The sequence below is a fragment of the Lactuca saligna genome, chromosome 5 (genome assembly GCF_052625555.1).
Source record: "Lactuca saligna cultivar CGN05327 chromosome 5, ASM5262555v1, whole genome shotgun sequence".
In the NCBI taxonomy this organism is placed as follows: domain Eukaryota; kingdom Viridiplantae; phylum Streptophyta; class Magnoliopsida; order Asterales; family Asteraceae; genus Lactuca; species Lactuca saligna.
The window spans coordinates 15,466,613-15,494,093 of NC_136421.1; the positions used below are offsets into that span (position 1 = coordinate 15,466,613).

The window sequence follows — 27,481 nt, forward strand, 5'->3', positions numbered from 1 at the left end:
AGAGGACTACCTCCAATTCACCATTCTAATTCCAAGGTATGCAAATGACATATAACTTAACCATAGGCAGGTAATATAATACCCCAACACATATGCGTATTGATAGCAATGCATCAACATAACAATAATATCATGAATAATAGTTGACAGGAAGGTAAAAGATACGTACCCCCATCATTCAGTGTTGCTCGAATCCTTGTTGAAATCAACCGAAATACTCGGCTCTGAGCCGTAGGCGCCCTTGCCTGAACCTGATGTCTGTTGGTTGCTCTCGAAGTCCCAGGGGCAGGAGCTGGCACCTGCCCTGCTGTATACAAACTCGGACAGTAGGCCTTCTTGTGGCCCCTCTGACTGCAATGGAAACATATCGGGTCAAGTCCCTGGGTGATGGTAACAGTACAATCTCTGCTAAAATGGACAATCCGGCCGCACTTGAAACATCCAGCATCACCACCACTTCTACGCCTGCACGCACCCTCGTGCGTCCTACTACACTTCCCGCATCGACTGCGGCTCTGATAGTCCCTCGATCTCGAATCCGACCCCTTGGGCCTCTTGCCCGAACCTGTGGCTACCTGAGTCTCATCCGTTTTCCTCTTCCTTTTCGACTCCCTGCCCGTCTCTCGCTCATGCGTTACCTTGTCGACCCCATCCATCGTCTGAACAAGCACTGTCCAATCCTGGAGCTTCGCGGTCATCCTATCAGTGACTCGTCCAATGATGTTGGGTAACTCCTCGCGAATGACTAGCAAAACCTCATTAACTACCCAATCATGCAAGGGTCTCTCCTGGAGACAGGGTGCCCCACTCACCCCTGATCCTTGATGGCAAAAGCCAGAAGTGGAATCCCCCTCTCTGATGGATCCCCGAACTTCATAGGAATAAGGCTCTAGACGATCCCCAAACTGTCCTGAAACTATCCCGACCCTAAAGGCCTGAAGATGACTGTCCATGAGCTCCACGATGGCCTCTCTAACCGAACCAAAAATCACTGGAGTCTGATCAATGATGTTGCGCATAATCTCTGTGGAAATGAAATCCCTCATCTGATCATCAAGCTGCCTGACTCTAGAACCTGAGCCAGATCCCTCCCCGGCACCTGGACTGCCAACTGATATCTCGCGCAACGTCACCATGCTGAAAACATAACACATTACTGATCAATACACGTCGCTGCTGAGGGACCTATCACACCCTCTGCTACTTCCCTGGTTTTGTCTCGGCCCCTCTTGAATCGGGTACGGATCCTCTACTTTCAGTAGTACGGGTCCATACTATCTTCCACATCTATCCGTACTTTCCTCAAGAGTTACCTCAACTCCACCAAGTCCTTTTTCTCTACTGCTAATCTTTGCTACTCTCATCCTAGGCTTTCCCTAGGGAACCTCTGACTCCACCCAAATAGTCCTCAGGTGCTGAAGGCCTCCTCGTAATGCCAATTAGCCACCACCTAAATACCATCACATATGACGAGGCTCAGATAATCCTTTAAGTAAAAGACTCATCCCCACACGGTTAGACTCAGACGAGAGTTACGCTATATGGCCAAATCCAACACTTTGAGATTATTCAACCCTGATCACATGTGATGTGACATATTCACCTAATGGCTAACTCCCATCACTCAGAGTCCCACTAAGCACAGAGCAAGCAACATTCGGATAAAGGAAACATACTCGTTCAAACTATTCTCATAATCAAGAAACTGTACTAGCATACAATGCTAAACTCATACTATCAGGCATAACCTAAACAGACTATCCTACTGGTGTCTACTTAATACTAGTATACAATTCTCATAAGGTTGAAACACATAATTAGGCACATAAGGCATCCTCTTAGATCCTAAGTCCTATACTACCATGTTGTTCTACTGAAACTGAAACTGAAACTGATAATCGTAAGCTTGTATGGGTAATTTGGGAGTACTTACTTGAGCTCGACTGATTGCATGCACCACACCATTTTTTCTCTTTTCAAGTTATTTTCTTTCTAAATATTCTTTTCGCTTTTTCTAAAACTCTTTTCTATTCTCAAACTCCTTTTTACCATAAATTCCTTTCGAAAATGTATTTTTTTTTTGAAAACCTTTCACCGTTTCCTCAGTTTGAGTCCAAACACACTCTCAAGTATGTCTGAATCCCTCAAACCAAGGCTCTGATACCAACTTGTAACGGCCCAAAAATCACAACTAAAAATTTCTTTTAAAAAAATTAATAAAACCATATTTAATAAAACCGCATCAAAAGTTATAACATAATTTCCAAGTATTAATCCGAAACATAATCTTTTTATCAGAGTAAACATTCCCAGGCTAACTGACTATGGTGTGTGCACTGCAACCTCTCTGAGCTCCTCTTTTGAAAACTGAGTACCTGAAACCAAAAACTGAAACTGTAAGCACGAAGCTTAGTGAGTTCCCCCAAACTACCACATACCATACAATAACATATAAAGCACATTCTAGGCCTTGCCCACTGCATCGGACCGAGGCCCGAGCTAACTGGGGCCTTGCCCCCTGCATCGGATCGAAGTCCGGAAACTGACTGGGACCTTGTCCCCTGCATCGGACCGAAGTTCGGACTAACTGGGGCCTTGCCCCTGCATCGGACCGAAGTCCGGAAACTAACTGGGACCTTGTCCCATGCATCGGACCGAAGTCCGGAAACTAACTGAACATATCATAACATAAACATATCAACTAGCATGAACACACATATACTGCATACTGCTTCGGGCCGAAGCCCGGAACACATAACACATAAATCCTATCTAAGCCACGAAGGCATCAAACATACTAACTACTGCATCGGACCGAAGTCCAGAAACTACTGCTAGCTAAATGGGCCGACATTGTAGCCTTAGACCCGTTCCTACTGGAAGGAAACTCACCTCGAAATGCTGACTGCTGAAAACTCGAGTGAAAGATCCCCGACTGCTGTCCCGGCTACTCTCCGGCTATCATGAAAAGTCAAACACTAAATCAAAAAGGGGAATCTTTTGATGGGTAAAATGACTATTTTACCCCTACTATTGTGTGGGTCATAACCAAGGCTCAAAACCTTTAAATTCTTCTAAGTCCATCAATGACCCATTAAAGGCCCACTAATGGCCTAATTTTTGAATTGGGCCTATCTCCTCATATGGGCCCCACCATAACCTTGGCCCATAATCTAACTTCTGGAGGTCCAATAACAAGATAGGCTTTCCAAGCCCACTATTGGCCTAATTTGCTATGTTGGGTCTAAAACCCTCTATTGGACCTTACTCAAGCCCAATGCTAAATCCTTAGTCCTTAGCAACCGGATTCTGATGGCCCAAAAAGACCCAAGGACCCTAAGTCTCAACTCAGCCCACACCAAGGCCCAAAATGCAATAAGCCCAACTGACTGCGTTACGTGGGGTGTACTCTAATGTACGCTTAGCGTACTGGCCTGCTAGAGAGTACGCGGGGCGTACCTTCAATTACGCTCGACGTACTCATTCTGTTAAGACACTTTCCATTAAGCGCTTAATACCCCGACACAAGAGCCATAAAATTAGATCTAGGTCTTATTCCATGCCTTAATCCATAAAGTTGCTTAATTAATGGATTCCATGACTTACATAAGTCCCAACTCAAAAACCCATGTTCTAATTCCATGAAAGAAGGTCTTAACTCATGCATGAACTCATTAGCGCTTTCAAGATATCAACTTTCTATTCTAGGGAGTCATTTAGCACCAAGGGTGGCAACCCTTGACCTGTAAATCGGATTCAAGCTATAAAGCTTTAACCTTTGGACCAAAACCAACATAACTACCCATACTAGATCTAAGCATCCATAGACAAAGTTATGAGCTTTTTACCTTCCAGGTGTTCCATAGGATGGTGTTGTCTCAGATCTATAAGCCCTGGCCTCCAAGGTTCTTCCTTGCTAACCTTCCTCTTCTCTTTCCAAGATAAGACCACCAAGATAAGCCATCCAAGATCAAGATATCACAACATGAAGGTAGGTACGTTCTAGGGTTCCATCTGAGGTTGGGGAGGCTGATACGGGGGCTAGGGTTGGAGCTATAATGTCCTTTATATAGTTCTTGTCAAAGAATTAGGGTTTTTAAGCTGTTAGCGTACGCTGGGCGTAACTCCCGTACGTCGGGCGTACACCTATAGGACCAGCGATCTTTTGCCCCTTTACGTTGGGTGTACACCAGCCTTATGCTGGGCGTACTTAGCTAAATACGTGTGCACTAAACACTCATGCATGGCCTTCCATGCAAACTTTTTGCTATAAGGGCCATTCATGCCAAATCTTTAAAGTGTCATAACTCCTTCATTTCAGATCCGTTTCTGATGAACTTTATATCCACAGAAAGCTGACGAGAAACCCTACATTTCTAACAACAAAACTTGACCTGAAAACTTCTCGAATAATAACTCCAAATTTAATAAAGGACTAAAACGCCCCTGGCCTTGCCCTCTGAAATTCCATAAATGAATATTTTAGAACAGGGCGTTACAACATCTCCGAGTCGACTTAGCATGCCCTAGCTTCTAATAAAAAAGAAATCCAGTCTTCAGTCTCCAAAATCAAGACTCCATGTCTCTCGTCTCCGTCGATTGACGCATCGAGTCATCGAATGTCACAGTTTCGCACGCACACCACTCGTCTTCTCGTCCTCCGGCTGTCGCACACCACTCGTCGTTGTCATTCATGTTTATGACTCTATGTTGAATATTTAAGACTTTATGACTTCATTTTATTTGTATTTTTAAATTTCATTTTAAAATGTGTTGCTTATTAAATGGGTTATACGGGTTGGGTTCAACCCACTTACCCACGAACCCACAAACTCATTTACTTTTACGGGTATATGGGTTGGGTTGGGTTGATGTTTTCAACCCGCTAACCCGCCAACCCACCAACCCATATATTATATGTGTTGGGTTGGGTCAATGTATTCTGACTCGCCAACCTGTCAACCCGTGACCCTCCAACCCGAACCCAACCCAAATGTTAGGCCTAGTCAGACCTCTCCTACTTAAAGTTGCTTGGTACCAATCGTGAAGCTTTATTACAATATTCAGAACCTATAATTTCCTTGTAGAGGCTATCTCATTGGAACTTCCACGGGCACTTGTATCTTGAAAAATCATTAAGAAGCATGTTTTTGTATTTCCACCAATACCATTATGATCTATCGTGTTTTATTTCATTAAAAATCTCTTTTGAATTCAATATTCAACTAGAATCTAATTTAGTCATCTTTGTTTCCTAAATTTAGTCTGAATGATATTTTTTTTAGGTTTTAAATAATCAATAAAGTTTTGTGATGTACTGAATATCATAAATCTTAATCCTTAGTCCATGAAATTATGATTTTGGTTATAGAAATCGTATTTTACTATCCATTCATAATTCATATGCAAAAGATTATAAATATGATATTCAATAAAAGATATTAGTGATTATTTGGTTCAAATGTATCACTACTTTCCATAGCTAGCACCTTGGAACCCCCACCCCTAGAAGGATAACATTTTCTCTAACACCCTGCTCCTGAGTATCACTTAACGAAAGAAGATAACGGAAGTGAGAGGATTTGGAAGGAAAGAAAAGAAGTTTGGGTGCTCCCTAGTTTTTTTTTTTTTTTTTTTTTTTTTTGAAGAGAAGAGATGAAGAGAACAGATTTGGGAGGATTTGTATCGTTCCAAACTTTCCTCCCGAAATGGGCGGAATTGGAGAGAAAGAAAACAACTGGAAGATAAATGGTTAGATTATGACGAAAATACCCTTTAGCCTAACAATAAAAGGATATGATCCCTGATTCTACTAATCGATCAACTTCTGCCTCGTCTTTTTCTCTGTTACAAACACCAGGTACCTAATTTCTTCTTCAACTATTTTTTTTTGTTATTCTTCTGTAGTCTACTTGATTAGGCTTCTGCCTTATGTTTGTTACCCAATTTCTTCTTATTTGTGTTACGCCTCCTGCCTTCTGTTATGACTTCTACCAATTTTTTTTTGGTTAGACTGTGTACCTGTGTTGTATTATAGCACTAATTAATCTCATCCAATAACAAATCACTCGATGCTATGCAAATATTTAAGGTAAAGTTGGCCTTTTGTGTTGTAATATATACAATAATGAGTGTAATAATGTCGGTCACATATTTAGAATAATAGCAAAAATGTTGAAACTACAATAAATGTTCAAACTGCTTACAATTTTTTTTTATCAATGGGACCAAAAATTGTAATATTTTGTCCCTCCTAAAAATTGTAATATTTTGTCCATCTTTTGTTCATAATAGCAGAGAATTTATACCTGTTTTGTCCCTTAACTTGAAATGTTCAAACTGCTTACAAGTTTAATGTTAATGTCATTATTGTTTATGAATTAAAAGGATGTGAGTATGTTATAATGAATGTCTATTACGGTTTTTTTTGAAGCTAATTACATGTTTAAGAATTAAGTAATTACTGTTTTTTTGAAGCTAATTACATGTTATTTTTTTGAAGCTAATTACATGTTATTTTTATCATAATGAATGTTTTGCCCCTGGATTACATTCAATAAATTAGAATGACTGTTTTGTTGGACTAGTGTCTAAGGCTGTAACTATATTTGGTAAGTACTTGACCCGATTGTGCATGGTCCTTTTGGGTTGCCTTCACCATAGCAACTTGACAGGGTGATTTATATAGAGAGAAGAGATATTATTAATCTATTATAAGAATAATTTGTCAAAGGAATAATAATATTAATTTGATTAATATAATTCATAAATTAATTAGGAATTAATTTGGTGACTTAAAGAGATTAATTAAAGAAAGGGGTATAAACTGTCAAATGTGTGATAGTTGTATTTTGAGCTAAGAATCCTTATGGATATGGGCTGGACGATTTTAGGGAAGTGGATCACCTAGAAATCGTCCAAGGATTATCTAGGAGGGTTATTGGATTGCTTTGAGACTAAGTTATCCAATTAGGGTTTTAGGGTAAAACCCTAGGAGCTCACAGTATAAAAAGACCCTTGGGGTTGTGGAAATAGTGACCTTTGTTATTGGAGTAACCTTGGGGCCGATTTTCCTGTTCCTTACCTCTCTCAAATCATCTTCTTGCTAGTTTGCATTTGTAAGCCATTAGAGGAGTGACAATTGTGACTCTAAGCTCCAAGAAGAAGAAGGATCAAACAAGTGATTCAAGGTATGATTCTAGATCTGTTTTCATATGTTTTTGATTGTTAGTTTACATTAGATCTAGCCATGAAAATCTTGGATACATAATGCATGTTCAATTAGAGAAACCTAGATCCAAGCAATTAGGGTTTGCATGTGCACATAGGAAAGTTCTTATGGCTCAAACCCATCAGTGGTATTAGAGATTTGATTGATTTCTATTGAATTGATGCATTGGTTAATTGCTTGTTGCTTGAAAAATTCGATTTTTAGTCATTTGCCTGATGAACTCGGCGAGTTCTACTGTGGACTCGGCAAGTAGCTTCAACTTGGCGAGTCCAAAGCTTGACTCGGCGAGTTCCAGCGTCAGACAGAGGGAAATTTGGGATTTTGTTGTTGTTTTTGTCTTGGATTGATACCTAAATCGTTTTATTAAGTACAAATCCAAATTTTAACCTAAATTAATGATTATCCTTGACAAAATAATAGATAATTTCATATCTTATGAATATTAGTTATTTATATGATAAATATGGACTAATTAAGATTATTTGGTAATTATCTAATGACTAAAATTGGATTAGGTCAAATATAGATAATTATGAAATTAATTGTTTAATTTGAATTGTTTGTTATTTGATCCCTATTGTTTTGAAAAGTTCAATATTTATCCCGATATTTTTTGAAATTTGAATTTGGTAATTAATAGTTTAATTTAGAAGAATTTAAATTTCAACCCCTAGAATTTTACAAGTTTAAAATTCAACCGTATACTTTTATATTATTAAGAGGTTAATAAATATATAAGTAAAAAAATGCTAGTCTTTCCGTTAGTAGGCCTAATTCACGAATCCAGTCTATAAGGTGGGTATAAGGTTTTTGCCTATAAGATGGCGCTTAATGGGTGTACACAGACACCCACTGCTTGCTTGACTGGTGGAGGGTCGTTAGCCAAATGGGTAGGATAGGGAAACTCTCTCTCCTCATTAATAAGTATAATGAATCTATAAAGTAACTAAACTCTTTTATAAAATTCCCAATCTTAGCTACTTTAGGAAAAGTGAATTGATGCAATCCCATGAAATTGCACTTTGCACCCTTGCTAAGAAGTTAGTGGATCGTGTGTGGTTTACCAGCACACTAATTGGTTCTAAGAAAAGGAGACAAAGGGTGATTCATTGTTTATCATAGTTCAATCGAGTGTGTGTGGTTAACCGCCACATCGAATAGGTGATTGTAACAATGAAGGCACCATGTAGATTTGCATGGTTATTTACACCTGCTTTGTGATCCTCGGCATCCCAGTCACAAAATAGAGGGGCATATCGAGATTTAAACATGCCATTGCAAATTTCAATGAATCTCAAAATCTAGGAATTCTCAATAAAACTTAAGGTTATGTTTTCAAAGTGAAGAATTAGTGAATCGTCATTCACTTACCTCCAAATTATTTGCGTGTTGGATTACGACATCCCTTTTCTAATATGTAAATAATGTTGTTGGATCCTAGCCCTAATTTTTCATTTTGGGTGTTTAATTAGGGATCCAATTCTAATCAAACTTTGTCCTTTCTAACTATAGATGTCGAACGCAAACAACGTTGCTACTAACTCATTCACGTTAATGAGTCTTTGCCAAAAGGTGACCTTCGATGGTACGAACTTTAGCGAATGGATAAGATAAATCCGCACCATCGCACGCTACGAGGACAAAGAGTATGTCCTCGACGAAAAGCTCGAGAAGGTCAACCCGAAAATCGCTATTCCCGAAGAGATGACTGTCTCTGAGACACATGAGCGTGATGCAACGAAGGTCCGTTGCATCATGATAGCCACTATGAACCAAGAATTCCAAAAGTCCTATGAGGATATGTATCCCTATGAAATGCATCAAGACTTGATGGAGAGGTACCACCATAGCGCGAGGCAAGAGCGCTACGAGATCATCACCAACATGATCACCGCCAAGATGGGAAGTGGAGAATCGTTAACCGTGCACTTGCAAAAGATGCAAAGATATGTTGATCGTCTTCGCAAGTTAAATGTTAACTTTGGGGAGGATTTGGCCATTGATATTGTTCTTCACTCCTTGCCTTCATGCTACAACAAATTTAGGATGACCTACCACATGAAAAAGGAAGAGGTCACCCTAAGCAAATTCCAAGGACTGCTGAGAGCAACCTTAAGGACAAGTCTGTTGCACCAACTCCCGCACCAACCGCTGCTCCAGTTTTGGCTGTAGGGAAAGGAAGGGGCAAGAAGAGTAAGGCTCCATCAAAGAGCCACCGCAAGGGAAAGTCCCAAGATGGTTCCTCTTCTATTGGGACCAAGGTTGATCCTACTAAGCCCAACCCTAACCCGAAGGAGGCAGAGTGCCATCATTGCTATAAAATAGGGCATTGGAAGAGAAGCTGCCCGAAATATCTGCAAGCCATCAAGGATGGAAAGATCAAGCCATCTTTTGCAGGTATATACACAATTAAATCTAATAATTCATCTCATACTATTTCTTGGGTTCTTGATACAAGATGTGGTTACCACATTTGTTCTGATTTGCAGGGACTAAGAAGAGATAGAGATGTGGAGTGAGGAAAAATAAATCTAATCATGGGAAACAGAAGATCGTCGCCTGTCACCAAAATTGAAGTGTATTCTTTAGCGCTTAGCAATGGATTAGTTTTAGATTTAAATAATTGTTGCTACTCTCCAGATATGGCAAGAAACATCATTTCATTTCATGGTTTGTTTAGACAAGGATTTAGATATTCATTTAATAATATGAATGGTTCTATTTATGCTTATCTAAATGGTGTTTTATACTTTGAAGCAATGCCTTGTAATGGAATTTATGAAACTGTTATGGTTGTAGATAACCTAGGAAATGATGTGTTGTGTATAGATTCTTCCAATAGTATGGATAAAGCATCTTTGTGGCATTGTCATCTTGGACATGTCAACAAGAAGCGCATAGCCCAACTCCAAAAGCATGGAGTGTTGGAGTCATTCGAACTTAGGGAAGATGACACGTGTGAATCTTGTTTACTTGGAAAGATGACCAGGTCACCCTTCTATGGAACTTGTGAGAGGGGTGAGGGTTTATTGGATCTCATACATACCGATGTATGTGGGCCCTTTAGATCTACCACAAAGGATGGGAACTGCTTCTATGTGACTTTTACTGATGATTATAGTAGATATGGGTATATATATTTAGTCAAGCACAAGTCAGAAACGTTTGAAAAGTTCAAAGAATTCAAACATGAAGTGGAGAATCAATTGGGCAGGAAAATCAAGATGCTTCGATCCGATCGAGGAGGAGAGTACCTAAGTCTTGAACTCCACGACTCTCTCAAGGAATGCAGAATAGTTTTGCAATTGACGCCACCTAGGACACCGCAGTTGAATGGTGTGGCAGAAAGGCACAATCGAACCTTGTTAGACATGGTTCATTCTATGATGAGTCATGCTTCACTACCTATCTCATTTTGGGGGTATGCCTTAGAGACTGCCACCCATCTCCTTAACCGAGTCCCTACAAAGACGGTTGCCAAAACACCTCAAGAGATGTGGATAGGGAAAGCTCCCTCGTTAGCACACATCAAGGTTTGGGGTTGTGAAGTTTTCGTAAGATGAGAGACTCACGAAAAGCTCGAACCTCGAAGTGAGCGATGTATTTTCATTGGCTACCCGTAGAAATCCTTTGGATATCTCTTCTACAGACCGAGTGATAACGTAGTCTTCGTAGCAAGGAGAGGGGTTTTCCGAGAACGAGAACTCATAAACCAAGGAGACAGTGGGAGGAAGATCGATCTTGAAGAGATTCAAGAATCAAGTGATGAAGGAACCTCTACCGCTGGCGCTCAACCCGAGGAGGAAACTCCGGTTGAACCGATTGACCAATCCTTACCTCTTAGACATTCCCAAAGAGTTAGAGTTCAACCCCATTTATATGGATTTCATATTACTACCGAAGGGGACACGTATATTAGTGACAGTACATTAGTAAACCTAGATAAACCTAACAACTATAAGGAAGCCATGGCAGGCCCGGAGTCTGCTAAATGGAAAGAGGCAATAGATAGCGAGATTCAATCCATCTATGACAACCAAGTTTGGAATTTGGTTGACAATGTGCCCGGACGTAAGACGGTTGGGTGCAAATGGATCTTCAAGAAGAAGACCGACGTGGATGGGAATGTACAAACGTATAAGGCACGACTAGTCGCAAAGGGCTTTACTCAAACTCCCGAAGTTGACTATGATGAGACCTTCTCACCAGTTGCTAAGATAAAATCTATTAGGGTGATGCTGGCCATTGCCGCAATTCATGATTATGAGATATGGCAAATGGATGTCAAAACCGCTTTCTTTAATGGGAAGTTGGCTGAGGATGTTTACATGGCTCAGCCAGAGGGTTTTGTCGATTCGAAGCATCCCAATAGAGTGTACAAGCTTGAGAAGTCCATTTATGGACTTAAGCAAGCATCTCACAGATGGAATCTTTGCTTTGATGAGAAAGTCAAAGAGTTTGGACTTGTACGAAGCGAAGATGAATCATGTGTATATGTCAAAGCCAGTGGGAGCATAGTTAGCTTTCTCTTTTTGAATGTCGATGACATACTGCTCATAGGAAACGACATCCCGACTCTGGAGGAGGTAAAGTCCTGGCTCGGGAAGTGCTTCGTTATGAAGGACCTCGTAGAGTCTTCCTATATATTGGGAATAAGGATAGTGAGAGAAATAAGTAAGAGGCTAATAGGACTTAGTCAGAATACTTACTTAGATAAAGTACTGAAACGTTTTAGTATGGAAAACTCGAAGAAGGGAGAACTACCGATACAAAGTAATACAAAGTTAAGTAAGACTCAAAGTCCAAGTACCGAAGCCGAGATGAGCCGAGTACCTTATGCTTCCGCAGTTGGCTCAATCATGTATGCTATGACTTGTACTCGCCCTAATGTGGCCTTTGCTTTGAGCATGGTCAGTAGATATCAAGGGAATCCAGGAAGAGCGCATTGGATTGCGGTCAAGAACATCCTTAAGTACCTTCGGAGGACCAAGGAATGGTTTCTAGTCCTCGGAGGGAGTGATGACTTAAAGGTGTGAGGGTATAGTGATGCCAGTTTCCAGACCGATAGGGACAACTACCGTTCGCAGTCAGGATGGGTATTTACCCTTAATGGAGGAGCGATAACTTGGAAAAGTTCCAAACATGAAATTGTAGCTGATTCAATGTGCGATTCAGAGTACATTGCAGCGAGCGAAGCGTCAAAAGAAGCAATATGGCTGAAGAACTTCATTGGCGATCTTGGCGTTGTGCCTACTATAAAGGAACCCATGGAAATTTTTTGTGATAATGAAGGAGCGGTTGCCTTGACCAAGGAACTGAGGGATCATGGTAAATCTCGGCATATCGACAGAAAATCTCACTTTATTAGACATCGAGTAGAAGAAGCACACATCGTAGTTAAGAGGATATCATCAAAAGATAACCCGGCAGATCCGCTTACGAAGGGACTGAGCAGGGTTAAGCACTTGCAGCATGCTAGGAGTATTGGGCTGAAGGATGATGATAGTTTATATTAGATAGTTTTAGAAACATGTAATAGGTAAATGTAATTGACATTTGATGATTAAATAAAAGAGTATTGTTTACAAGTAAAGTTACTATCTTATGTTAATTGTTTAGCTATTTTTTCACTTTGCATGTTTTGACTTCCTGAATAATTAAGTTATTAAGAATAATCAAGTTATTCGAATGGTCCACAATCATTCATATGTTGGAAGTAGGTACGAATGAAGATTGTCATGAATTGGTGTGTAGATTGTCTAAATGGTATTGGACATAGCAAAGGTTTGCTGCAACGTTCATGAGTGCTTATGAACAAGTTTTGAGCATTGCAATAAACCCGCGCTTGCTGGAATCACTTTGGGGTGATTGCAAGATGATAATATTATATGGTCTTGAAATCTAGATATATGGTTTATTATTTATTAATTGGTTGTACATTGATAATGCAAAACCGCATCAGTAAATTGATGTCATAAAACGCATTGTTGTGTATAGTTGATTAGTCGATAAGTAGATGCATATAAGTCGAAGTTTATCTGTTACTTTTATCCTAAGAGGTTAAAAGCGATATCACGGCCACTCGATGATTTGATTTGACTTATGTGCCGGGCCCGGTCAGGACTAAATTGATGTGTTCAATTAAGTTCTATGTCAAATAAATCTGAGATTGAGAAAATAGTTGTTGGACAATAAGTATGACAATGTTTCATGAAATCGTATGCACGATATCAAAACAAAGGACTATACGATCCCTTATCTAAAGGATAGGTTACTGATAAGATCAGAGTTGACAGCGTCTTTGAGAGCTATGATTGCAGATTGGATTGTGTTTGCGTTTATAGTTACTAGACTTACCCAAGTGGGAGACTGTTGGATTAGTGTCTAAGGCTATAACTATATTTGGTAAGTATTTGACCCGATTGTGCATGGTCCTTTTGGGTTGCCTTCACCATAGAAACTTGACAGGGTGATTTATATAGAGAGAAGAGATATTATTAATGTATTATAAGAATCATATGTTAAAAGAATAATAATATTAATTTGATTAATATAAGTCATAAATTAATTAGGAATTAATTTGGTGACTTAAAGAGATTAAATAAAGAAAGGGGTATAAACTGTCAAATGTGTGATAGTTGTATTTTGAGCTAAGAATCCTTATGGATATGGGTTGGACGATTTTAGCACTACTAGAAAAACAGCCTTTTACGACGCTCATTGCGCGTCGTAAAAGGCTCAGACGACGCGCAAATGCGCGTCAAGGAAGGCCCTGTCATAAAGAGAGACGACGCGCTTTTGCGCGTCGTCTCTAGATGACGCGCATTTACGATGCTCATTTACGACGCACATATACGACACGCAATGCGTATCAAGGAAGGCCCTGTCATAAAGGAAGACAACACGCATTCGCGTGTCGTAACCTTACGACGCGCGTGTTAATGACACGCAATGCGTATCAAGAAAGCCCCTGTCAAGAAAGGCCATGTCATAAATGAAGATGACACACATTTTTGCGTATCATAATTTTAAATGTTTAAAAAAAATATTATTTATAGATTTACTAATTTTCAAATTAAATAATACATTAAAAATCTCATAATACAAAATAAAATACCATAAATAACAAAGATAATTCATTTCACTAATATGTCAAGTACAAATAATTATTCTAATAGTGAGTAAATGTTATTAAAAAATGAACTCATTTATATACAATTGCATAATCTAGCTTACTATGTGCCAACAACTCTCTGTGTGCCAACAACATTAGAATATATTCGGATATGGGGTTACAACGTTTTCCTATCTTCATTCTCGAGCATGTAGAGTTGAACCATCAAAATGGTATGCATGTAGCCGGTTGCAGGAGCTTTAGGGGGAGCTATTCGCAATCCTTGGCTTAAAATACCAATATAGTTTGTCAAACGAGAACCATTTAAGAACAATAGATTTCATTAACATCCATGCAAAAGACAGTAATGCCCTTCTCATCTTGCATGAATGATATAACTTAACAGAAAAGGTTTGAACCTACAATACCATGCTAAAGGAGAATCTTGTTCTTGATTGTATTTTTATATGGAACAAACTTATCAAACCTATGAAAACTTCTTCCAGCTCAAGTGCCCAATCCTACATTTTACAAAGTACAAACAAGGCCTCCTAGCAAGTTTTTTCCTACAACCAGAGTACAATGTCAATTTCATGTCAGATATTATAAAAAGACAAAATAAACAAATCAACAAACATATGACTTCATTAGACAGGGAATCAGAAAAAGGTTTACTTGTAAAATTCAGCAAACAGATCTTTATCACTAATGTAGGCAAGCAACTTTACTACCTGCAAATTAGTTCAAAAACTCAATCACTTCTGCTTACCATTTGCTGCACAGGAGACTTTCGATGATGATGAGGGCATTTACGTCTTTTGAGCAAACAAAATTTTAACATACCTTCTCAAGCGTGTCCTCAATGGCTTCATCATTCAATTTCTCACTTCCACCATTTTTAAGAATATTATCACAAAATGTAGCAAGTACCTGGATAAATTATTTTTTTAATATATTAATAATATTATCACACTTAAGGTTGGTTAATATATTATAAGTTCTGCAGCTAGATTGTGAATTTCAAGCACCTGGATAAATTATTTTTTTTAAAAAGAAATAAATATGGATATATGAAAAGATATATAATGTAGTAACAGGATTTTACCATGTCATCAGACCTATCAACTGTAATAACCTTTCCTTTATCTTTCATAAGGGAAGCAATTGCAGTTGTTTTTCCACCAGGGGCAGCACACATGTCCAATATTCTTTCTCCCTCTTGTGGATCTATAAATATATGAATTGCCAGAATTACCCCTCGTTGACAATCAGAAAGAAGAAAACAAAGATGTATATATGTAGACATACCTAAGACATGTGCAGTGATGATGCTTGACAGGTTTTGAAGAAATATGTCCCCCTTCATCACATTTGTATGTAGTAATTTTTTATTAATGAATTTCAAAAGAACTTAGGGTAAAACCGTAAAAGAAAAATAAAAAATGTATACCATTAAAGGATGTTAATTTAAAAACTCTATCAGTCATATCCACAGCAAGACCTAATAATCCATGAAACATTCTTGCCCTTGACATGGTTGTGGTTCCTTGACTAATATATAATCCATCTCTTGCAAGATATTGAGGATCTACGATAGATATATAGCAAGTGTTATAATTTATTTATAGAGAAGTAAAAGTAAGTAAGTTGAATGAAGAGAGAGAGAGAGAGAGAGAGAGAGAGAGAGAGAGAGACCTGTTTTGAGTCCTTGTAGGACAATGCCATGTGTGATTCCAATAGCCCATCCATTGTCACGACTAGGCTGTTCAACACCAACTGAAACTTCAACTAAATCCCCTTTCTCAACATGAGCATTGCGTGCTAATATACCTGGAACATATACCTACACAAATATCACAATCAAACATCAAAATATGAACACTTTCTAGTGTACCTAATCAATCATGTTGCACATTAATAATAAAGCTAATAGTATTTCTCATGGTCATAACATACTCCTTTAACTATTTAGTCACTAAAGACCAATAAACCCACAAACGAGAATAAGAGAAAGATGACAAGAAAAAGGAAAAGAGAACGCAACTGCAAGAAGAATAAAAATGAGAAATTGGGTACCAAGTGAATGTTAACCATTCATAAAAGAAGAAACATAATATAAGATTACAAGCCCGAATGAAAAACAAACATGATTGATAGAATGTGTGATCATTTGAAATAGGATGATGATGATGATGACAAAATGATTAATATAACAATTTCAACTGTTGCTTACCTGAGCACCTCGAAGAACTGCCTCTGCACACTTACATATGACAATTATCTCCTTAGGAGGTCTGTCTTGCTGATAATCATACTGAATATCATGTGGGCTTGAACCCTTCACAAATACAACATAGTCTAGCCCAGGTATTTGACTCTTTAAAACACTTAGGGATTCTATATCCCCATTCTTTATAGTATCTTGCAGCCTCTTATTGCATTGAATTTCCAGAATCTTCTCAATGACAGCTTCAGTTGTTGTGTTCAGTGTGTTTACACTTATTCAAATCATGAGAAAGCCAGCAAGAAAAGAAAACAGATGTCCAGTGTTGACATCGATAAAAGATATAATATGATCAAGTTTATATCATCAGAAGTAGTTTTTAAAATAGTCTTGTTTCCATTACAGGCATCTTTTGCAGCTGCGCAGCAACATCTATGGCTAAAAGTACCCTTCTAAGCAATTCTGTAGCTGCAGCAACATCTATGGCTAAAAGTTGGGTACCCTGCAATACATCCTGTTCATAAAAACATAATATGATGAGTCACCGAGGGTAATATTGTCATTTGAGTGAGGAGGAAAGGAGTTAACGAATTATTATTATTATTATTATTATTATTATTATTATTATTATTATTATTATTATTATTATTATTATTATTATTATTATTATTATTATCATTATTATTATTGTGGTGCTTCCTTTCAACTTTTTCATGGACCTTCCGATTATATTCTCTTTCTCCTATGCTTTCACTAGTTGAACCCCTTCAGGATCTTTAGGATAACTAGTCATTTTAAGTGCAAAAAAAGCTTTTGAGGTTCATGCAAAGGTATTCAATGTTTCTTGTTTCTTGACTTGAATTTTATTTTTTTCTGAGAATAATATAATATTGACACTAGAATTGTAATTGGTTTCATGATCAGATGGTAGGTACTCAATTTAGACCATCTTATTATAACTTGTGGTCAACTACCCAATTTCCAAGTCTGCAGAATCTTGACTTAATAAGCGGTCAACGGATCTTCAATGAGCCAAGAAGTCAAGAATTTTCTTCAGGTGAACCAGATGTCAAACCAAAACGATGCCGTGTATGCCAAAGACCAAAAGTCAAACAATTGACCAAAGAGTTAAGTCAAGCTCAAGATAACTCATTGCATTTGACATTAACTGTGTGACCATTCTCAAGTTACATTGTAGTTCAAATTTTCTCTGTTTCATACCTGTCCTGCGATTTTACTATGAAAGGCAATGAAAGAAACATGACATCAGATGCTGATATGGAAATAATATCCTGCAAATTTAGCAAATAAAAAAATTAAAAACTCCTGAAAATAAAACTGCAGAATAAGATAGCGTCTAGTAAAATTACTAACATTTCCATTTCTTTATTGATTTGTTTCTATAGACAAGAATCTAAGTTTATTGATTTGTTTCCATAGACAAGAATCTTGTTGGCAAAGGTCATGATGATGAAATTCTTCTAAACCTTAAGTCAGATTCTACTTGACATCATGTCTTGGTGCACCATTGAGTCTGATCATGGTATGTTGTTCTTTTGGATTCTTGTTCTCCATATAAACAAGGCATGTGCCTTTCAAGATTAATGCAGGCTGTTTAATAGAATTGATCCTTGAAAACCTAGAGACATGTTTGAACCATATTAATCTATACATTTTTCAAATAATGGACTGAACTTGTTTCATACTCAAAATTACGCATATGTTCCATTAATTTAAGCTTTGAAATTTAGTTAGTTGTAATCGAAACCATCATCTTCTTTTATAGGTGTTTTACCGAACTTATACAACAAATGCAAGTAAAAGGCGTGCAGGTAATATTTTTAGTTATAAATGTCTATAAATAAAAAAACACAAACCGAATTAAATGGATTGTGCATGCAGGTTGAAGAGTTATATTCCTTAGATCTTGATTCTCTAAACAGTCTTAGGTACATATATTGAAACTAATCTAACTCCTCTGTTATGTTACTGCATAGTTGAAGAAGAGGAACTCCTGGTATACAAATACATGTCCAATGGAACTTTATCATCAGCTCTGCATAAAAACGGGAGCTTGTTAGATTGGCCTACAAGGTTTAGATTGCTTCAATTGTAGGAAGAGGTCTGAAGAAGGGTATAAAGGTAATTTAGTCGATATGGAGAACATTGGTCAGCAGAGTAAGTCAACAACTGAGAATGAGTTGTAGTGGTGTTGTTGAGGTGTGTCGAGATCATGATACACATACCTTAATCAGCCCTAGGGCTTGGAAACTTGAGCCGTCGTTCCAGTCTCCGGTGAGGTGAGGTGAGCCTAAGGTCTCCGATGGAAAGAGGTGAGCTAAGGTCGCTTACAGGTGAGGAGAGCCGAGGTAGAGAACGTTTCATAGAGCACTCCTTGAAAAAAGCCCTAGATAATGGTCCCATTGATTTTTTGATAAGATAAATAGTCTGTTCAATGAAGACGAGGATTAGAAGACAACGTTGAATGAATTTTTCAACAGTTAGGGCAAGAACGTTCATCGAACAAACCATACCGTTTCATCCTCCTCATGAGAGCTTTGCATTTGAAGATTCTTCGTGGATCTTTTTCCTTAAGAGTTAGAAGCATTATCGCAACATTATGGATTTTGTTGAGTCGTTCCTTTTCAACTTTGCATCGTAGACTGTATTCTCCGTTCAATTTCAACTCTGCGTCTAGTCTTTCCTTTTCATTTGAGCGTCGATAATTAGGGCAAGAGGGAAAGGAGAAAAAAAGGAAGGCGGGGTTTTTAATTTTTTAGGATTTCATTTCCCCCCCTGGTTATTAAGGGATGGAACGCGCGTTCCATTAAAATTTATAAAGCGACATCTATAGACGGCGCACATTTTATTATAGGTGCCCTCCGTGTTTTTTTTATTTGGATTAGACACTAATTTAAGGGCACTCAGTAATGCGCGACCTAAATCCTTAAATTTTTTGAAGAGATGACACTTTTTTAATGTCGCTCTCTAATGCGAAACATAAATCAAAGAGCGTCGTGTTTTGTGTGTCGTAAAAGGGTCTTTTTCTTGTAGTGTAGGGAAGTGGATCACCTAGAAATCGTCCAAGGCTTATCTAGGAGGGTTATTGGATTGCTTTGAGACTAAGTTATCCAATTAGGGTTTTAGGGTAAAACCCTAGGAGCTCACAGTATAAATAGACCCTTGGGGTTGTGGAAATAGTAACCTTTGTTATTGGAGTAACCCTGGGGCCTATTTTCCTCTTCCTTACCTCTCTCAAATCATCTTCTTGCTAGTTTGCGTTTGTAAGCCATTAGAGGAGTGACAATTGTGACTCTAAGCTCCAAGAACAAGAAGGATCAAACAAGTGATTCAAGGTATGATTCTAGATCTGTTTTCATATGTTTTTGATTGGTAGTTTACATTAGATCTAGCCATGAAAGTCTTGGATACATAATGCATGTTCAATTAGAGAAACCCAGATCCAAGCAATTAGGGTTTGCATGTGCACATAGGAAAGTTCTTATGGCTCAAACCCATCATGTTTTGCCCCTAAACTACATTCAATAAATTAGAATGACTATTTTGCCCCTAGATTACATTTAACTTTTATAACAAAAAAAAGTTTATTAATTATTGGTAAATTATATAATTACTATTTTTTGAAGCTAATTACATGTTATCTTTTTTTAAGCTAATTACATGTTAATTTTTTTTATCAAAATGACTGTTTTACCCCTGGATTACATTCAATAAACCAGAATGACTGTTTTGCCCCTGTACTACATTCAATAAATCAGAATGACTGTTTTGCCCCTAGATTAAATTGAAATTTTATAACAAAAAAGTTTATTAATTATAATTAATAAATCAACTCTTTATAATTACACGTTATTTTTATCAATGTTGTTTAAATTTAACTCAAATTATTTGATCATGTATCAGAAAAAGGGATTAGTTCATATATAGTCCTTATGGATACTCCGATAGTCAACCCTACTCATGCTTTAAGAACCCGACAATTGCAAGTCGTTAACTTGATTTGCTTGTTGTTGACTTTTATTACACAACGTAATATGGCCAACAAAAACAGGTTAGGTTAGCCACTAGAAAAGTTATTTTAGAAAGAAAAGTTGTACGGGAAGAGTTGCTGCACAATCTTTTAGAAGGTGGTCAATGTCGTAGCCTTATTCGTATTAGTGAAAATGCTTTTAGGAGATTGTGTGAAATCTTACAAACTGTAGGTGGTCTACGACGTACGCAACGCATGTCCGTTGAGGAACATGTTGCTAGATTTTTGTATATTGTAAGTAATGATTTGCGAACTCGTTTTACCTTGTGGATGTATCGTCGCTCTAGATCAACAACGAGTAGGTGCTTCCATAGAGTATTACGATCGATTATAGCAATAGAAGGTCTTTATATTCAGCAACCTACAGGTGTTGTTGTCCCGAGAGAAATTCAAGAAAGTAGGAGATTTTATCCTTTTTTCAAGGATTGTATAGGGGCAATAGATAGAACACATGTTCGTGTCCATGTGCCTAACAGAGATACCCCTAGATACCGTGGTCGTAAGGGATACCTGACAATAAATGTATTAGCTGCTTGTACATTTGATTTGAAGTTTACGTATGTGTTAACGGGTTGGGAGGGTACTGTATCAGACTCGAGAATAATAAAGAACACATTTACTGGAAATGATAAACTACTAATTCCATCAGGTAATTTATTAAACCAATGTAATTTCAATATCTAATATTTTTCAATAATATTGATTAAGCTCTTTATAGGTAGATATTGTTTAGTAGATGGGGGTTTGCCTCATACGAATAAACTAATGGCGCCATATAGAGGTGTTAGATATCATTTAAAAGAGTACTCCATGCGTGGTCCACAAAATTCTAAAGAGTTGTTTAATCTTCGTCATGCTTCCTTACGTAACGCCATTGAACGAGCTTTTGGTGTCCTTAAAAGAAGGTTTCCTATCATTCGAAGTACAACGGAACCATTTTACTCTCGTGAAACACTATCTGCCATATTTTTGGCATGTTGTAATCTACACAACTTTTTATTAGATGAATATCGCGACATAAATCTTGAAGATGAGGTGATGCAGGAGATCTTAAACGGACCACAAGAGCAAGATCGTCGTAATTCAATAGAAACAAATGAGGATAATAGTAGGGCAGATCAACTAAGGAATTCAATTGCAAATGAAATGTGGGCAAATTATTTGGCGCATTCAAACAATTAAATTAATATGTAAAACTAGTATCATATTGATGCATTTTGTTTTCAATTTCACATTTTATTGAGGATTGGTTTTTGAGATTAATTATGTGTTTTACCCTTCATATTTTTCATTAGTATTATGCTTCGTATTATGGTCTAACAATGTATGATTCTTTAATTTTTATTCCTATGTGCAAAGTCATCATGAGCCAACAGGAAGCTAGTGGTAGTCAAAAGGAACAAGTTAAATGGTCAGTTAAATTGGATTATGCGTACATCAAAGCAATGATTAAACAACAAGAGATATGCAATAGGGTGAATGGTAGTTTCACACCAACTGCATATGCTCAAATGGTTGAGGAGTTGAACACAGAGCATCAAATGGATATTACCAAAAGTCATTTAAAGAATCGCTACAAAACCTTAAAAAAACATTTTTCGCAATGGTACGATTTGTTTAGGGGAATTTCGTTGAGCGAGTTCTCTTGGAATTCAGCTACTCAACTAATAGAAGCGGAGGAAGAAGTATGGGATAATTTAATAAATCTAAGTGTTTCTTTTATGTCTATGTTATTTTTTTTAAATATTTTATGTTATCGTTTGCAATATTAATTATTTTTATGTTGTTAAACAGTCAAAACTTGAGGCTGCGTTGTTAAGGACAAAAAAGATTGCAAACTTCGATGATATGTTGGTATTATTTGCAAGGGATAGCGCATCTAGTGCACATGCTGAAACGGCGAAAGAAAGAAATGACCGAGTAAATAAAAATGAAAAAATTCGAGTTGAAACAATTAAAGAAGTTGACGACTTGTTAGCTAACAATGAAATTCATTTGGAGAACGAATATGTTGATCTTGATGATGACATTCAGGGTGTTATTCCAACTCCGTTTTCACAAGGGTAGTCTTCAGGTGCAAAGAAGTGTAAGAGTAAAAAGAGGAAATTTGAAGAAAAAGAAGAAGAAGAAGATTTTAACTTAAAGATAATGAAATCGGTTGATAATGTGGCTGGTACTATCAAGGAGGGTAATGTAATATTTGATAGAGCTTATCCTCGGGAGTATACAGGGGACGAAATTTATAGAGAATTGGAGTTGGTGGGTTTGGAACCTCATGAATTACCGATGACGTTAAATTTTTTGGCAACAAATCAAGTAAAAGCTATGACATTGTTCAGTTGTCCCCTTCAGATACGGATGAGTGTCCTCAAAGATATGATGGATGCACGTGATTGAATAACCTTAGGTGATTGATACTGGATTGATCTTGTGCTTTTTTTTTTTTATTATTATTTTTTTAAAAAGTTGTTTGTGGTTTAAGTTTTGCATCTTGAAAACAAGTGAATAACATGCGGTTTTTCTTTTTAAAAAAAGTTGTTTTGTCAATGTTTTAAGTAGACGGGGAGGAGGGGAGAGTTGGTTATTATTATTATTAATATTGGGGGGGGGGGGGGGGGGGTTAGAATAGATGTGAGGGTTGTAAACACTTAAAATATTTACTTAATAACATGAAGGGTATAATTGTCTTTTTATTATTTTCTTTTCTTTTACTTTCAACTTGAGAGCACCTAAAATGAATACTTTTTTTTTTTTTCCATTTTTTGGAACTCGGGAGGACGGAATACTAATCCTTTCGGTTCTCTTTCTTTTCTTTTCCCTCCTTGTTCTTCCTTTTTTTTTTTTTTAATGAACTCAGGAGAGGGTGTAAATTTTAATGTTCTTAAGAGGGAGATGATTGATGACTCATGAGGGTGTTGTAAGGTTATGGAGTTGGAAACGGATTAGCTATAGTGTGGGTTGTATTGTTTGAATAAAATAAACAATATTTATAAAATTAAGAATTAAACTTTCGGTTTATATAAAATTATCATATTTTCGTAATTAAAATTCATGGTACTATTAATTGGTAAATATTTTCTAAAAGTAACACCCCTTGGTACAAAACTCTTAAATATTCAGTAGATATTTGTGTCATTCTAATTTTGTGCTAATTCTTGATATGCTATTAAAAATATTGTATGGTCCAATCCCAAGTCCAATTTACTATCAGGCCCGTCGTACAGTTTTTGCTGGATTATATAATACATCAAAATCCACAATTTGCAAAACAAGGTGGAATTTTATTACTTTTTTTTTTTTTTTTTTTTTGCAAAAAATGGCTTCGCCCGGGTTCGAACCGGAGACCTTCAGTGTGTTAGACTGACGTGATAACCAACTACACCACGAAACCTTTGTTGAGTTACGACTAAAATATATTAATTAATCGAGTAGGGACGGGGTTTTATTGGTTCTACGTTTCTTAGAAATTCAGTTTTGGTTAGATGCATGTGTCATGTGTGACGTGTATACCTTGAACGTCATTTTTGACGCTTGCTTGAAAAGTTCGAAGGTTCTACCATCAGTCAATATTGATATTCTTTTGTATTTCTAACTCATTTTATTTTGAGGAGTTTTTAAAAATAAAGTTTAATTTTCTTATTAAAACCCTTTACCAAATATTTGTAATCCTTTGTGGTTAACTGTTTTTATTTTGATTCAATAAAACAGTTCTTATACCGTTTTAATATTTTTTTAGTTAAAAAAAACACCCACCCAAACCCCACCCCTCAGTTTGAAATACAAACGACGTCTCCTCTGTTTTCCATCTACCTCCTTCTCCTTCTAGACATCCTTCCGTTTGTTTTGTACATTCTGGCAATTTTAGTAAAATCCCCCAAAAAGAATTTGATCATTTAAAATTATTCATTTATTTGTAATAATGGTCTTTGTGGCAATCTTTTTTCATCATGTCTTACGGAAGGCATAAAATTCCAAGTTCCCAGTCTAATGGAAGGTTGCAAAAACGTGTTTTCCTTCTACTTTAATAAAGTATATGTTTTCTATTGCTGATATTTTCAGTTTATATTATTTTATTTTAGAAAGACCTATATATATATACCATTTCTCTTCAAATCCCGCGCAACAAGTCACCTTCAAAAAAATTACAAGTTGCATTCATCATCATTGATCATTCAATCCTTAGCTCGACATTGAAAAAATTTACGACCAATTGACGGAATCAATGGATAGTTCAAGACAATCTTTGATTCCGAGCTATCTATACTCCAATTCGTTGAAAAATCGATTCGACTTCGAGAAATTGGCGGTAAATCAACAAAGTTCTTATGATACTTTGTTGTCCTCGCTTTCTGAATCACCGGATGTTGCGAGTAGAGGTTTTGTGGTACAGGCTCCGAGCGAGCCAGGTAAGATTAAGATGTTCTCGCCGGCGGCTTACGCAGCCTGTGCTGTTGGTGGTAGTTTGAGTTGTGGGAGCACTCACACCGGCATCACTCCGCTAGATGTCGTCAAATGTAATATGCAGGTCATTCTCCACCTCTCTCTTTTGATTGGATGTATGTGTACTTTTAAGGCTCAATATAATAAGATCTGTTGTGATTTGATCATGATTTAGTAGTGGAGCTTATTGATCTGTGAATTTTATTCTTGTTTCTTCATTCATATTATGGTATTAGGTTTGAAAACCTTGCGATTAACTTGTGAAAGAGTGTAGATGTCTAGATTTGACTTCAATTTAGCTGTGGCTTCAGAAAACATAGAGCTAGATAGTCTTCTGTATTTCCTAATGTTTGTGAAATGAGTTAAACTCACACGAGACCAATAATTTCAAACAATTCGTGAATGGAGTTCAGCATATGTAATCGGTATTGTCATTTTGTCTATAGCCTAACAATTCAATGTGTATTTACAGATTGACCCAGCAAAGTACAAGAACATTTCATCAGGATTCGGGGTATTGTTGAAGGAGCAAGGAATCAAAGGATTTTATAAGGGCTGGGCACCAACACTAGTTGGATACAGTGCACAGGGTGCTTGCAAGTTTGGGTTTTACGAATACTTCAAGAAAACCTACTCCGACATTGCTGGCCCTGAGTATGCAACCAAGTATAAAACATTGATTTACCTTGCTGGTTCTGCATCAGCTGAAGTTATTGCCTGTGTTGCCCTTTGCCCTTTTGAAGCTGTTAAAGTTCGTGTTCAAACACAGCCTGGATTTGCCAAGGGCCTATCTGATGGTCTTCCAAAGATCATCAAGGCTGAAGGTGTTGCAGGGTATGAATTAACCACTCTACAAACCAACTTTAAAATGCTATGAAACACATATATGTTGAAAGGATTGATTTTCTCACTTGTCATATATATTTTATGTGTACAGTCTATACAAAGGGCTAACTCCTCTTTTGGGACGCCAAATTCCATGTGAGTTCATAATTAATTATAATACCCATTTTTTAAATTCTCTTTTACGCCATTTTATCAGCTAGTTTTTACCTATGCCAAACATGTTTTGTAAGCATTAGCATAATGTAGCATATTTATTGATTTTCAGACACAATGATGAAGTTTGGATCTTTTGAGACAATTGTGGAGATGGCATACAAGTACGCAATTCCTACACCAAAAGAGCAATGCAGCAAGAGTTTTCAGCTTGGAGTGAGCTTTGCTGGTGGTTATGCTGCTGGTATACTCTGTGCTGTGGTTTCTCATCCAGCTGACAATTTGGTCTCTTTCCTCAACAATTCACAGGGTGCTACTGTTGGAGATGTCAGTATTATATCATTTCAACTTTAATGTTTTTACTATTATTTACCTCTGCTCTGTTTGCATGATCTGTGAAATTAAGCTGTGATATATGCATGCATGCAGGCTGTGAAGAAGCTAGGCATGTGGGGCCTCTTCACTCGTGGACTACCACTTCGTATTCTTATGATTGGAACACTTACGGGTACACAATGGGGTATCTATGACGCCTTCAAAGTTTTCGTTGGGCTGTGAGTTTCAGTTTCTCCTTAAAAAGCAACACAATCAATCTAAACCTTAATTTTTTAAGGAAGATTCAAATTCATATCTTATCTGACTTTTGGCTTCTTTTTAGGCCGACTACTGGTGCTGCTCCTCCTGTTGCTGCAAACTAACCCGCCACGTGGCATGAAAGAATCAAGCGATTTTGTATCTTAAAGGACAAAGACAACGATTGGAATTCAATAAATAAATAGGTAGAAATGTTATACGCAACAAAATTAGCACCATGTATGTGTAGTAGCTTAAGTAATTGTGCGCCTTTTGTAAAGGGACATTCTTTAGCTTGTAATATGGTATTTCATAATAACTTGAACTTGTGTTAACTCTATGAGAATAAATGTTTTGGGGTTCAAAGTTTTACAAAAAAAAAAAAAAAAACGAAGTTTGAGCTTATAATAACTGGACTGGATTTCTTATTGAGCTTCTTGATCCAAAGATTGGATAGTTGTGGAGTATGATTGGACAACCAAGCCCGGCCCATATGTATTTCTAGAGTTGAAATCGAATGTTTGATAGTTTTAGGGTTGAAATCAAATACGGGATCTTGATGTAATTGTACACATTATTACAAAATCAATAAACTTCTCTAGTTCGTCTGTAGACGTATCACGTACACCCTGATCGTGTGCATTATGTAATCTTGTGTCGAACTCGAATTGACGAAACAAAGGGATTTTGGAAAACCAATTTATGTTTTTAGATTTGGAAGTACATATTTATCACATATTGTAGAATATTAGAATGTTTCATTATCAATATATACAACCATGCATGTGAATACAAGATGACAACTATACAACATTAGACACGATGACAACTACATTAGATAGTACACCA

At 37.1% G+C, this 27,481-nt stretch overlaps 2 protein-coding genes, 1 long non-coding RNA gene, 1 other non-coding gene and 1 pseudogene across 4 annotated transcripts; 2 read left to right on the forward strand and 3 right to left on the reverse strand.

Annotated features, from left to right (window-relative positions):
- Positions 1-14,411: 14,411 nt before the first annotated feature.
- LOC144998028 (uncharacterized) lies at positions 14,412-17,054 on the reverse strand. The gene is made up of 8 exons (XM_078957867.1): positions 16,579-17,054; positions 16,041-16,188; positions 15,796-15,933; positions 15,654-15,705; positions 15,451-15,572; positions 15,189-15,275; positions 15,021-15,076; positions 14,412-14,911 (listed from the first exon to the last, which is right to left on the reverse strand). Exons 3-8 carry the CDS (start codon positions 15,796-15,798, stop codon positions 14,833-14,835), a joined length of 399 nt encoding a protein of 132 aa, XP_078813993.1. The 5' UTR covers positions 15,799-15,933; positions 16,041-16,188; positions 16,579-17,054; the 3' UTR covers positions 14,412-14,832.
- A 1,418-nt stretch (positions 17,055-18,472) lies between these two features.
- On the reverse strand, positions 18,473-19,267 carry LOC145044985 (uncharacterized). The gene is made up of 3 exons (XR_013681746.1): positions 19,104-19,267; positions 18,816-19,017; positions 18,473-18,625 (listed from the first exon to the last, which is right to left on the reverse strand). It is a non-coding gene; the product is annotated as an uncharacterized LOC145044985 (long non-coding RNA).
- Positions 19,268-21,984: 2,717 nt separating this feature from the next.
- On the forward strand, positions 21,985-23,017 carry LOC145047146 (uncharacterized; annotated as a pseudogene).
- Positions 23,018-23,937: 920 nt separating this feature from the next.
- Positions 23,938-24,011, reverse strand: TRNAV-AAC (transfer RNA valine (anticodon AAC)). Its single transcript has one exon. It is a non-coding gene; the product is annotated as a tRNA-Val (tRNA).
- Positions 24,012-24,718: 707 nt separating this feature from the next.
- Positions 24,719-27,244, forward strand: LOC144998637 (mitochondrial phosphate carrier protein 3, mitochondrial-like). Its single transcript, XM_078958370.1, has 6 exons — positions 24,719-25,145; positions 25,533-25,894; positions 25,998-26,041; positions 26,172-26,386; positions 26,489-26,613; positions 26,718-27,244. The coding sequence occupies exons 1-6, from the start codon at positions 24,843-24,845 to the stop codon at positions 26,755-26,757; spliced, it is 1,089 nt and encodes a 362-aa protein (XP_078814496.1). The 5' UTR covers positions 24,719-24,842; the 3' UTR covers positions 26,758-27,244.
- The last annotated feature ends 237 nt before the right edge of the window (positions 27,245-27,481 follow it).